We start from the raw sequence: 14,163 nt of genomic DNA, 5'->3' as shown, positions 1-14,163 counted from the left end.
GCATTTGTGTAAAGAAAAAGTATGTTATATTTTATAAGAAAAATCTGTATAATCTTTTTGGCAATAGGTCTGGCCATAAACGCTTCAAATATTTTGCTAAGACTTGTGAATTATTTTATTTAATAAAAGAATCGGTTTTATATTCGAATACGAGTATCGGCTCATAGATCCTTGTCCGGGACAGCGCAACACTTGGGCATCGCGAAGGTATAAAAGCCTAAGTGGTGTCTATAGTGGTGGAGACCTCGCTGATGGTCCGGCCAAGGCCATAAATGGGGTTTAGAACCTTGGCCGGGTCGTTGGTGGTCGTTTCCAAGTGACGTCTCAGGGCCGTTCTGGGTATTTCCGGCCATAAGACGGTTCGGGGGCGTTACATTCAGCCCATCTTCCAAAAAACCAAGTCCACCTATTCAAATTCATTGACAAACTCTAGCTCATAATTAGCTCTAGATTGTGTCTATCTTCTCTTAGGCCGAGACTCTTCTCGAGCGATAAACCAATTAGACTGCTAGGTTTTCTCATTCAGTTAGTTAGATCTCTAGTATCTGCTCTTATATGGTAATCACCTCTGCTCCCGTGGTTCCGAGGTTTCTTGACGTTTCAGCTCTAAACTCTTATTGCCAACAACTTGATTATGGCTATAGAAGACTCTTAGCCAATAGTCACCATTTGTCAATACTAGCAAGCGACTTTAGCCACCATTCAAAGACCTTCAATCCTATATGCTTTGCTTTTCTGAAACCATTAGAAAGCATCACCCTTCTTTCGCCGGTAAAATTGAACTATAACTTGTCCATGTCATGCTAACTACAAAATTTGTGTGGAAGCCTTAATCTCCATGGTTATGGCTCTTATGCGAGAGAGACTCTACCTGTTATGTTACGGTGTGAGATATACCTTTGGTGCATCCTTTTGATAGCTTCTTTTGAGAGTTTCTTTGCTCCCAAGTTCATGAAGTTTCATGGTTTGGCCTTTAACTACTTAAAGGAGCTTTTTTCGCGCCAGCAAGACGCTTAGCAATGAATTCATTATCAACATCACCTAGTCTTTATTTGATAGGGACCATCTAGTTTTCAATGAACTTCTCGTGGAAAACTTATCGACACACCTTGACCTCTCATGTAACATTTTCTTTTTAGCTTATGCTTCAAAGCTTTTTTGGATTAATCGTCGTTTTATCTTATTTTATTTTTTTGTGATATTGAGAAATGTTTTTGTATCTTTTGTTTTAGACTTTAGATCTCTGTACCCTGCTCTTATAGTTATGTAAATGAAATCAAATATTTCACCCCAAAAAAAAAACTTTAAAAGGCATTCTCATTTGTTTTGAAAAACTTTTACAATAAAAATTATTATTTTATATTTTATTAATTTTTTTGTTGATGATAAAATTGGATGAGAGACTACCAATGCAAATGGTCTAATAACAAATCTGTAAGAAACCACAGTAATACAATATCATGTTTTTAATGACAAATTTAATTTTAAAAATAAAATTTAAAAACATAACTAAATAATATTGGAAATTTTAATATTTTATTAATTAGATATATATCCAAATCGGTCTCTCCACCATCTTATTCTCCTTAATAATAGACTTTTATCACTATTGATCATCATCTTCTTAGGTTTCACTATTCTTAATATTCTAGTTCTTCATGTTTCATTCCTAATCTCTTGATTTGATACTTTCTTCAATATCATTCTCTTTATAATTACGGTCTAATCAGTTTATATATATAGCTAATGGATAATAAATAACATAAACAAATTTTAATAATTTTGTTGACAAAATAGCATATCCATCCGTACGGATGATGGCATCTACAAAAAATGGTTTATATACATCTTGAGAGTTGTACACAATAAATACATAAATAAATACAAATTTGTCCTGTTACTAAATAAGTAAATAAAGATTACGTGCCTATCTCAAAGCTGATGTGTAAGAAACATGCACACAAATAAGCCATGCAAAATGAAATGTGTCGAGTCTGTTCATTAATATGTTTTCTTTACAGCGTGAAGACATAAAAGTAGCAATTCAAGTGTGTAAACTGTACATAGTCGATTCTATATACCTGGTTCTTGTTAGAATCAATTTATCCTTCAATAACTTTAAATAAACAAAATTCAAATAAATATTCTATAAATAGCTTTACATAACGCAAGTAAGAAACCACAAAAAGTAGGAAAGAAAAACAAAAATGGCTCGAGTCTCTTCTCTTCTTTCTTTCTCCTTAACACTTTTGATATTTTTCCATGGCTCCACAGCTCAGCAGTTTCCAAACGAGTGCCAACTCGACCAGCTCAATGCGCTCGAGCCATCACACGTACTGAAGAGTGAGGCTGGTCGCATCGAGGTGTGGGACCACCACGCTCCTCAGCTCCGATGCTCAGGCGTCTCCTTCACACGTTATGTCATCGAGTCTAAGGGTCTCTACTTGCCCTCTTTTGTTAACACCGCGAAACTCTCCTTCGTGGCTCAAGGTACGTACGATTCTGTCTATTTCGAGACTCGAATTCGTGACTCTATGGTCCATGCTCTTTAGAACAAATACATTGTTAGGGATTCATATTTTGATCAAAAATGCACTATATATAGGAAGAGGTCTTATGGGAAAAGTGATCCCCGGATGCGCCGAGACATTCCAAGACTCATCAGTGTTCCAACCACGCCAAGGCAGACAGTTCGAGGGTCAGGGTGAAGAAGGTCAAAGCCAAAAGTTCCATGACATGCACCAGAAAGTGGAGCACATAAGGAGCGGTGACACCATTGCCACAACACCCGGAGTAGCACAGTGGTTCTACAACGACGGACAGCAACCACTTGTCATCGTCAGCATCTTCGATCTAGCTAGTCACCAGAACCAGCTCGACCGCAACCCAAGGGTACATATAAACCAAAACCTCAAAAATATATCATTATCTAGTCACAAAATAACAAAAAAGTGATGTGCTTTTTTTGGTGTGTGTTATGAAGCCATTTTACTTAGCCGGAAACAACCCACAAGGCCAAGTATGGCTACATGGACGAGAGCAACAGCCACAAAAGAACATTTTCAGTGGATTCGGACCTGAGGTTATTGCTCAAGCTTTGAAGATCGATCTTCAGACAGCGCAACAACTTCAGAACCAAGATGACAACCGTGGAAACATTGTCCGAGTACAAGGTCCATTCGGTGTCATTAGGCCACCTTTGAGGGGACAGAGACCTCAGGAGGAGGAAGAAGAAAGAGTAGGTAACGGTTTAGAGGAGACCATATGCAGTGCCAGGTCCGTTGATAACCTCGATGACCCGTCTCGTGCTGACGTGTACAAGCCACAGCTCGGTTACATCAGCACTCTCAACAGTTACGATCTCCCCATCCTTCGCTTCATCCGTCTCTCAGCCCTCCGTGGATCTATCAGTCAAGTAAGTTAAAAATATATATTATATAATATAACTAAAAACCAAGTAACATTTGCATGCATATGAATGAGGATGGATATATTGAAAAGTTCGGTTCGGTTTATTTGAAACTCTATAACCAGTTTAATTGAGTTTCAAAATATTTTGGTTTGGTTGGTCTCAGTTAAGGTATCGTTCGCTATAATTATATGTCCATTTCTACATTTAAACATGACTCTTCAAACGTGTTTGCGTGTAGAACGCAATGGTGCTTCCACAGTGGAATGCAAACGCGAACGCGGTTCTTTACGTGACAGATGGGGAAGCGCAAGTACAGATCGTAAACGACAACGGTGACAGAGTGTTCGACGGACAAGTCTCTCAAGGACAGCTTATTGTCGTACCTCAGGGTTTCTCGGTGGTGAAACGCGCAACAAGCGACCAGTTCCGGTGGGTCGAGTTCAAAACAAACGCAAACGCACAAATCAACACTCTTGCTGGACGAACCTCAGTCATGAGAGGTTTACCATTAGCGGTCATAACCAATGGGTTCCAAATCTCACACGAAGAAGCAAAGAGGGTCAAATTCAACACACTCGAGACTACTTTGACTCACAGCAGCGGCCCAGCTAGCAACGGAAGGCCAAGGGTGGCTGCAGCTTAAGAGCTTAAAAATGTGGCGTTTAACAGTGAGCCTCTACGGCTCTACTGTTAAAGGAAGTTAAATAGTAATAATAATGTAACTAGTTTTTGTCGAGGTTTTTACTTGTAAAATGCAACTTCTTTTCTGAATAAAATCTCTTTTTGTTTTTCTCGATCGTCTCTTTATATTTTACCACTGTTTAAATTTTAAAACCTTTTATAATTTATATATTATACATACTGATTGAAATCTTGAGAAAATGAGAACTTTTTTTGTTGAAGAGAACTTAACCTTTATCATATTCGAGTTTATATGACCGTTAAATTGGGAGATCAATGAGATTGATCCAAACCGAGTCGAGATCAACGAAGACTATGAAGGGATCAGGTCGAGGTTTGGTAATGGAAGTGTTGTGGATTTGTCAATATATTAATTTAGGAAATTACCATTATTCCTATATCTATATAAACCGATGTCGTTATGTTACGAGAGTCTAACAATAATTCTTCATAAATACTTTGTGTTCTTATTTTCGTTATTTCATGAAAGTCAAAGATCTAACCTCTTGCACTTTTGATTAAAATTCAAAACCTAGCTTAACCCCCTACTACAAGAAAGTAGGTTGTATTTGACGGCCAAATCCATCGATTAGCTGTCGTCTACAGGTTGTATCGACAAATTTCCAATGAAGTTGATCAGTGTTTTATGGTGTGGATAAAATTTTCGTCGGATTGTCGGTCAGAAAATCCGTAGGTAATTAAGTTTTTGGGTAATAATCCATTATTTGGTTAACAAAAAAGTGTCATGTAACTGAAGCGTGTCTAATATGAGTTGAAGAGATGTCAAAACAGGCAGTACCGGTTGATATTCCACGTCTATCAACTAAAGATTCCATGCAACCACTTTGAAAAAAGTTTAAAATCTCTCAATCCAGCTTTCAACGTACGGAAAGATTCACCTATACCTATCTTGTAAGCTCTCTCAATAGTCTGTGAAGATATTACTCACTTGTTGGATAAGCTTCATCATTGCTTGGAGCCTAAAATATCCTTATCAAGTTGGATAATTGGACAAGAAGGCTCATCATCATAATCTTATTTAGAGTTAGGAGGTATCTAGTTCTAATAGGAATATGATTAGTAAAGGATTTCTAGTTCTATAAATAAGATTGTTGAATTGTGATAATTATTAAAAAAAGCATAAGAGCTTGTGAGATGTTTAGTGAACTAAAGACCGGTGAGCAAACACTTATATATGACATCTACTTTATTCCTAAACTAAAGAGCAATATTTTGAGTTTGGGACAGGCAACCAGGTATGGCTGTGATGTTAGGATGAGACAGAACTACCTAACACTACACATACGATTCTTATGGAATAAGGTCTCCTAACAGACTTTATAGAATAAATCTCAAAATTGGTAAACCGGCCTGCTTACATTCAAGAAGCGAAGAAGAGACATGGAGATGGCATGCAAGACTCAGTCATATCAGTTTCAAAACCATCAGAAACATGTCAACAATGGAGATGGTCTTTGGACTGCCAAAGATTGATAAGGAGAATCAACTATGCGAGTCATGCCTAGTGTGTAAGTGATATATCATGGTTTTTGTGGTTTTTAACCATGATATAAGGCGTCTTTTAGTGTCTTTTCATTTGTTTCTAGATTGTTTTTGAGTCTTTATAGGTTTTTAGCATGAAAGGAGCAAAGTGGAGCAGTTTGGATCATTTTGGAGCAATAATCTGGAGGAAATCAGCTTGGAGTCGAATATGAGAGAGGGCATCGATCGACACTAGAGAGCATCGATCGACACCCTTGTTGCCAACGAGAAAAGAGCCAAATTTGGAAGTTTTACAAATTGCCCGAAGTTTTCCATATTTGCAAGACTAGTCCCTGACGTGTTTTAGGACATATATATATAGTTTTTAGGTTTTCAAAACCCTTAAGTTTTATTCTACCAAGTTTTATTTTTTCTGCAACCCTGAGAGATTTTTGAGAGCTATTGGAGAGAGAGATCTGCTTTGAGAGAAGAATTTCTTGAACTCCTTCCTTACTCTTTTAAATTCAATTGCATATTATTCAGAATTATGTCTTGTTCTTCATTTATTATGTCTGAGTAATTTGCTTGTTAGGTTTAGGGTTTTTCACAGGGATTTTATGAATTATTAGATCTGTTTATTTAGGATTCTTTATCTATCTAGATCTTCATCTTAGGTTGTTCTTCATATTAATCCTTGATTGGCCATCTAGAATTAATACCCTAGGAAAATAAATTGATATGAGAATATAATTGATTTTCCTGATAAAACCTTTTGATGAGCAAAATTATTTCTTGCAAAGAGATTTGATTTAATAATTTTGTGAGCAATCTAAACCTGATTTTATTGCTGATTTATTACCTAGAATTTTACAAAGAGATTTGGATTTTCTGGTTTTAAATTTAGATATTATTTGCAGTGAGAACTGATTTAATTTACAAAAGTGTTTAGAGTTCTAGATCTGTTCTTAATTGTTTGAATCCTAATTTATTGTTTGATTTAATATTTCATAATTTCCTGAGAAATTCCCTAGGCTTAGCTTTTTGATTTTCTGAATTTACAACAGCTTTTATTTAATATTTTGCATTGCTTTTATTTTAATTCAATTTAATTTGTTTAGCATAATTGAAAAACTCTATAATTTTTTTTGTAGACTTGAGTCCTTGTGGAATTCGACCCCTAAGTACTGCATTGACCTCTTAATTTGAGAGAATAGCTCTAGAGGGTAAATTTGAGCTTATCAAATTTTGGCGCCGTTGCCGGGGACTCTCTGATTCTACCATTAGATTTAAGTTTTTAATTTCGTCTAAATTTTTCTTTTTATTTTCTACTTACACGTTTTTGTTTTTCTTCTCTTTCGTGTTTTAGGTGCATGCCTCCTAGACCTCACACAAGGAGCAACAAATCTGGTCCTACTATGAATTTGTCAAACCAAGAGTTGGGAAAACTTGAGCGTGAGAATAGAAAAGCAGCTAAATCTCTGAAGATGGTTAATACGATCATTCTGATGCGTGATGAGGCTGGTGTTTTGAGGGATCAAGAGGGCCACTTGCGCAATGAGCATGGCCAAAAGCTTGATGCAGAAGGAAACGTGATTCCTGAACCTGTTGTCATCGAGCAGGCTGTCGTGAACCAGCAAGCTGGTATCGTTGATGATCCGGATCTTGGTGTCGATCGACACCAACCAGGTGGCATCGATCGACACCCACCTGCAGACATGCGTGGAGCTGCCAACCACGTACAGAACCCCGTTCGACGACATGAGCAAAACCGGGACTTGATCAGGACCATTGCTGACTACAATAGGGCTGATCTGGTGTATGAGAACCGGTCTGCTATTGTTCCTCCCCCTTTTCAGAGGAATGATTTTGAGTTGAAACCTGCGTACTTTCAACTAGTTGGGCAGAGACCTTTCTCTGCTTTGCCCAATGAGAAGCCTCTGGACCATATTGAGCATTTTGAGGATCTTGTGACCAGTATCAAGGCTAATGGAGTGACTGAGGACTTCATATTCTGCAAGCTCTTCCCATACTCACTTGCAGGAGAGGCATCTCAGTGGTTGAAGCAGTTGCCAGCTGGATCTTTGACATCTTGGCAACAAGTCAAAGTGGCTTTCCTAAACCATTTCTATGATGATGCAATGTCAGATGAGTTGAGAGTCAAGCTATCCACTTTCAAGCAAAGACCAGATGAAGCTTTCAAGGCAGCTTGGGTGAGATTCAAAGCTTATCAGAGGGATTGTCCACACCATGGTTTTTCAAGGGTACAACTGTTGAGTATCTTCTTCAGAGGGTGTGACTGGAAGTATCAGTTAGCTTTGGATGCTGCAAGTCATGGGAACTTCAAGACAAGATTTCCAGAAGATGCTGAAGTTTTGATTGAGAATTTAGCTGCTAGCAATAGTACTAAGAGAGCAGATGCTGAAAGGAAGAGATTGCATGGAGGATTTGATTCAAACCAGTTAGCTTCTGTTAATGCTAAGCTGGATTCAGTGCATAATCTCCTTATGGGTAAGAAATCTGTTCATTTTTCTGCTGAGGTTGAGACATATGAGCCAGAACCTGATCAAGGACACCAAGAGGAGGATGTGAACTATGTGTATGGGAATCAGGGACAGCGGTTTGGAACTCAGCAAGGCAATACGCCTTACAGTGGGAACTCTTTAGGCTACACTTCCAAGCCAGAGTATCAGCAAACAACAGAACAATGGCTATACAAGGACATATGGGAACTCATCTTATCAGTCTCCACCTCCTAAGAATTCTTCAGAGAGTAGAATGGAGGCCATGCTTGAGCAGCTTCTACAAGGACAAGAGAATCTGACAGTGACATTCAATGGAAAGATTGACAATGTCTACACTGAGCTGAATGGGAAGATAGAAGCATTAAATGTTCATGTTAAGAAGCTGGAGGTTCAAGTTGCACAGACTGCTGGGTCTGTAAAACGGCAAGAGAATTATCTTCCAGCAAGAACTGAGTCAAACCCCAGACATGCTTGCAATGCCATATCTGTGAGGGATGAAGATGCTGTTGAAATTGCTTCTGCCGAGCTGGGTGAAAAATCGACAAAATTCTCGGTTTCAGATGATGGTGTCGATCGACACCACCTAGGTATCGATCGACACTCATCTCAGACGGAACTAAAAGCTGTGAAATCTCAGGTTCCAGCTGCTGAAAGGGTCTACAAGCCTAAGGTTCCTTTTCCCAAGCCAAGAAAGTCTAAGCAGGAGATGGAGGAAGCTAGATGCAAGGCAATGATGGACAAGGTGATGATTGAGATGCCATTGATTGATGCAGTGAAGCTTTCACCACCACTAAAACGCTATGTAAAGAGAATGGTATCCAATGGTTTGAGCCCTGAAGAAGGAGCACTGCTTACTAAGGATGTCAGTGCAATTCTGTTAAACCAGCCTTCACAGAGGAAGAAGGAGAAGAAGCAGGAGGTGGTTGTCTCTAAGGAAGTGAGTGCAATCATTCAATGTAGGACTGCTAAGAAATTACCAGATCCTGGAAGCTTTGTTCTTGATTGCTCTATCTCAGCAGGAAGGTTTTCTCACTCACTTTGTGACCTTGGCTCTAGCATCAACTTGATGCCACATTTTGTTGCTGTGAGACTTGGGATGACAGAATTCAAGCCAACTCAGATTTCTCTTATCTTGGCTGATCGCTCCCGGAGAACTCCTGAAGGTGTTTTAGAGGATATTCCAGTTAAGGTTGGCAACTTAATGATTCCCACTGACTTTGTGGTGCTGAAGTATGATCAAGAGCCTAAAGATCCTCTCATCTTAGGAAGATCTTTCTTGGCTACAGCTGGTGCCATCATAGATGTGCAGAAGGGACACATAGCACTGAATGTGGATGGTTTGAGTATGAGTTTTGAGATGGATAAACTGAGGAGAGCTCCTACTATTGATGGACAGACTTTTTCTGTTGAAAAAGTTTCTGCAACACGAGCATCAGGCTCAGTGTCGATCGATGCCACCAAGAGGGTGTCGATCGACACTCCTCCACATCCGAGACAAAGCTTGTCCAAAGTTGAAGCTCCAAGACAGAAACCTGTTCCCAAACGGAAAGTCTCCCATTCCACCCTCCAGAGTCCTCAGGTAAGGCAAAGGTACACCTCTTCTGCACCTAATCCTCCTCCTATCATCAACAAGAATTTCAAAGAGAGAAAAACTGTTTTGCAGTTAACCAAGCCACGAGATTATCGTAGAGTGCTTGTTTCTTCTGTTGATGGTTTTGTAGGACATAAGAGAGGCAAACCAATCCCTAAATCCCACCCTGGTCCTGTTCCTCACATCCTTGGCAAGCCTCATGCACCTAAAGCTTATACACCACCTTGGATGAAGAGGACCTCAATGCCATGTTCTGATCCTCCGGATGCCTGAGCTCCAACACAGTCAAGCTAATGACTGAAAACAAGCGCTTAGTGGGAGGCAACCCACTGGTAGGTTTTCTTTTTCTTTTGATTTTGATTTTTATTTATTTTATTTTTATTCTTGCTTTCCTCTTACTTGATAACACTAGAGACAGTGTTGTTTAAGTCTGGGAGAGGTTAGTTACTAACTATGATTTCTGTTTTTGAGTTTCAGTTGTGTCAGTCAAAACCATAAAGTTTGAGTCAAATTTTTCAAAATTTTTCTTTTTGTCTTTGGGAATTATGATCTTGATTAATGATTTCTCTTATTTGGCTAACACTCTAATGATTATTTGTTTATGCTTGATCTCAGAACTGAAGCTTAGAAAAACTATGAGCCTTATCAACAATCCTGAAAGCCCTTATTCAATGGATATCTGATTGATCTAACGTTGTCTCAACCTTTATCAGGATTTTAACCGGACTTAATCTCTTACTTTGGGGTTGGAAATCAGTGGACTAGACTTCTTCTTCAGGCCATACAAGACAATGCAATTTTTCAAAGTATGTCTCCCCTCTCTCTTCCCTTCAGTGCTTTAAACAAAAAAAAAAGATCAGAAAAAAAAAGAGAATAAAAGATGAGATGATTTTGATCAGTTTAGAGAGGTAGGTAAATTACCAGTGACCTCATTATTCTACTCTTGAGTCAAATGATCACACAAAGCTTGGAAGCGAGGGGTAGGTAAATTACCGATGATTCCGGTATTCGCTTACACCTTTGATTAGAAAAAAATAAGAAAAGAAAAATAAAAAGAAGTGAGAAAAGAGAGAGGAAAGGAGATGTAAGAAGAATGTTTTGGCCTGAAGAGAGTCCACATGCCACTGATCAATACATCCAAGGTAAGAATTCACCTTATTTATGCTTTAATATTGACTAATGAGATGACAATGGAGATTTCAGAGATTCCAAAGGATTGTGGGATTTGAGTAAGGAATGTTGATGCTAATCATGGTTGAGTATAAGAAGTAAGTTCTTGAGTCAGGTAAATGAAGAGTGTGAATAAGAATCATCATGCAATTGAGTGAGTTCCCTGTTTTCAAACTTCTTTCACAGGTCTAAGTTTATGTTTTGCTCGAGGGCAAGCAAAGGCTAAGTCTGGGGCAAAATTTGATATGCTCAAATTAAACCCTAGAGCTACTCTCTCAAATTAAGAGGTCAATGCAGTACTTAGGGGTCGAATTCCACAAGGACTCAAGTCTACACAATAAATTATAGAGTTTTTCAATTATGCTAAACAAATTAAATTGAATTAAAATAAAAGCAATGCAAAATATTAAATAAAAGCTGTTGTAAATTCAGAAGATCAAAAAGCTAAGCCTAGGGAATTTCTCAGGAAATTATGAAATATTAAATCAAATAATAAATTAGGATTCAAACAATTAAGAACAGATCTAGAACTCTAAACACTTTTGTAAATTAAATCAGTTCTCACTGCAAATAATATCTAAATTTAAAACCAGAAAATCCAAATCTCTTTGTAAAATTCTAGGTAATAAATCAGCAATAAAATCAGGTTTAGATTGCTCACAAAATTATTAAATCAAATCTCTTTGCAATAAATAATTTTGCTCATCAAAAGGTTTTATCAGGAAAATCAATTATATTCTCATATCAATTTATTTTCCTAGGGTATTAATTCTAGATGGCCAATCAAGGATTAATATGAAGAACAACCTAAGATGAAGATCTAGATAGATAAAGAATCCTAAATAAACAGATCTAATAATTCATAAAATCCCTGTGAAAAACCCTAAACCTAACAAGCAAATTACTCAGACATAATCAATGAAGAACAAGACATAATTCTGAATAATATGCAATTGAATTTAAAAGAGTAAGGAAGGAGTTCAAGAAATTCTTCTCTCAAAGCAGATCTCTCTCCAATAGCTCTCAAAAATCTCTCAGGGTTGCAGAAAAAATAAAACTTGGTAGAATAAAACTTAAGGGTTTTGAAAGCCTAAAAACTATATATATATGTCCTAAAACACGTCAGGGACTAGTCTTGCAAATATGGAAAACTTCGGGCAATTTGTAAAACTTCCAAATTTGGCTCTTTTCTCGTTGGCAACAAGGGTGTCGATCGATGCTCTCTAGTGTCGATCGATGCCCTCTCTCATATTCGACTCCAAGCTGATTTCCTCCAGATTATTGCTCCAAAATGATCCAAACTGCTCCACTTTGCTCCTTTCATGCTAAAAACCTATAAAGACTCAAAAACAATCTAGAAACAAATGAAAAGACACTAAAAGACTCCTTATATCATGGTTAAAAACCACAAAAACCATGATATATCAGTAAGCAAACTCGTCAAGCTGTTGCATCTGCAGCAAAATACAGAGCCACAAGAGCACTGGAGCTGCTACACGCAGACTTATGTGGATCTATATCACCAGCCACATTAGCTCAAAACAGGTATGTCTTTGTGATTGTTGATGATTACACTAGATATATCATATATGTGGACTATTTTGCTAAAGGAAAAACGTGAGGCATTTGAGAAGTTCAAAGCATTTAAAATCCTTGTGGAGAAGGAATGTGACAAGATGATCAAGACTTTGCATATTGATAGAGGAGGGGAGTTTACCTCAAGAGAGTTCCACCGTTTTTGTGAGAAAAACGGAATTTTGAGGCACGTGACAGCTCCCTACACTCCACAATAAAATGGGGTAGTTCAAAGAAGAAATCGTACCTTTATGGAGATGACAAGGAGTATCTTGAAAGCAATGAGGGTTCCTAATTACTTATGGGGTGAAGCAGATCGTCACTCTACGTATCTGATCAATAGAGTTCCTACAAGAGCTCTAAAAAATCAAACACCCTATGAATGCTTTAAAAACAAGAAACCAAGTGACGATCATCTTAGAGTTTTTGGCTGTCTTGCTCACGCAAAGATTGAACCAGTGAACATGAAAAAGCTGGACGATAGGTCACAAACGCTGGTACATCTTGGAATAGAGCCTGGATCAAAAGCTTATAGACTTTGAAATCCAACGACTAGGAGAGTTGTTGTAAGCCAAGATGTATTTTTTAACGAGAATGATGGTTGGAATTGGAAGGGAGGCAATGAGGAGGATAATAATGCACGAGGAATGTTCTGCATGACTTGAGGGAGGAGTCATTGATGGAGGTCATGGTCCATATGTTAATGGCGGTGATAAAACAGAGAACAATTCTGGGAAAAATGCTTAAGAGGAGCTAGATGAAGTTAACAATGATGAAGGATCTGATGCTGATCACGACGAAGGTGATAATCAGCCTGCAGAACCTACAGAAATTATTCAACAACCTCAACTTCGACGATCGGAAAGACCAGTCAAGCGTCCTAGTTATCTTGATGACTATGCACTTCTAGCAGATATTTAATGCGAGAGGCTTCTACTATCTATCAATGATGAACCATTGAACTACGAAGATGCAAAAGGATTAATAGAATGGACAAAGGTGTGCGAAGAAGAAATTAGCTCAATCAACAAGAACAAGACCTGGACATTAGTAGAGACACCAAGAGGAGTTAAATTTATTGGTCTTCAATGGTTTTTTAAGATCAAAAGGAATGCAAATGGATCAATCAGCAAGTTTAAGCTCGTTTGGTTGCAAAAGGGTATGCTCAACAAGAAGGGATTGACTTCGATGAGGTATTCGCTCCGGTAGCTCGACTTGAAACAATTATGTTGCTTGTTGGTTTGGCTGCTTCTCATGGTTGGGAGATTCATCACCTCGACGTCAAGACTGCATTTCTACATGGGGAGCTCAACGAGGATGTTTATGTGTCTCAACCCGAAGGCTTTGAAAAGAAGGGAGAAGAATATAAGGTTTTCAAACTCTCTAAGGCTTAATATGGTTTGCGACAGGCTTCACGGGGATGGAACACAAATCTTGATCAGATTTTGAAAAGTCTGAAGTTTAAGAAGTGTTCAAAGGAAAGTGTTGTGTACCGCAAGACAGAGGGAACAAAGCTTCTTATAGTTGTTGTTTATGTTGATGATTTGTTCATCACTGGGAACTCGCTAGTGATTATACAAGAGTTCAAAGCATCTATGTCTTCAAAATTCGAGATGAAAGACCTTGGTAAGCTCACTTATTACCTCGGCATTGAAGTGTTGCAGAGTGAAAACGGCATTGAATTGAAACAGGAGGGATATGCAAGAAGGATACTAAAAGAAGCCAGATTG

General features: G+C 38.2%; 1 protein-coding gene across 1 annotated transcript; it reads left to right on the top strand.

The window, feature by feature from the left end:
- Positions 1–1,945: 1,945 nt before the first annotated feature.
- On the top strand, positions 1,946–4,206 carry LOC147919612 (12S seed storage protein CRA1-like). The gene is made up of 4 exons (XM_087505088.1): positions 1,946–2,490; positions 2,606–2,892; positions 2,984–3,415; positions 3,651–4,206. Exons 1-4 carry the CDS (start codon positions 2,208–2,210, stop codon positions 4,053–4,055), a joined length of 1,407 nt encoding a protein of 468 aa, XP_087361214.1. The 5' UTR covers positions 1,946–2,207; the 3' UTR covers positions 4,056–4,206.
- The last annotated feature ends 9,957 nt before the right edge of the window (positions 4,207–14,163 follow it).

This window comes from Camelina sativa, chromosome 20 (assembly GCF_030686135.1).
Source record: "Camelina sativa cultivar CO46 ecotype springtype chromosome 20, ASM3068613v1".
Lineage (NCBI taxonomy): Eukaryota > Viridiplantae > Streptophyta > Magnoliopsida > Brassicales > Brassicaceae > Camelina > Camelina sativa.
The sequence above is the reverse complement of the archived record's forward strand: the minus strand, read 5'-3'. Positions and strand labels throughout refer to the sequence as shown.

Coding starts and splice junctions, on each gene's coding strand:
- LOC147919612 (XM_087505088.1), top strand. CDS start 2,208: ATGGCTCGAGTCTCTTCTCTTCTTTCTTTCTCCTTAACACTTTTGATA. Junction 2,491..2,605: donor ACTCTCCTTCGTGGCTCAAG/GTACGTACGATT, acceptor CACTATATATAG/GAAGAGGTCTTATGGGAAAA. Junction 3,416..3,650: donor TCCGTGGATCTATCAGTCAA/GTAAGTTAAAAA, acceptor GTTTGCGTGTAG/AACGCAATGGTGCTTCCACA.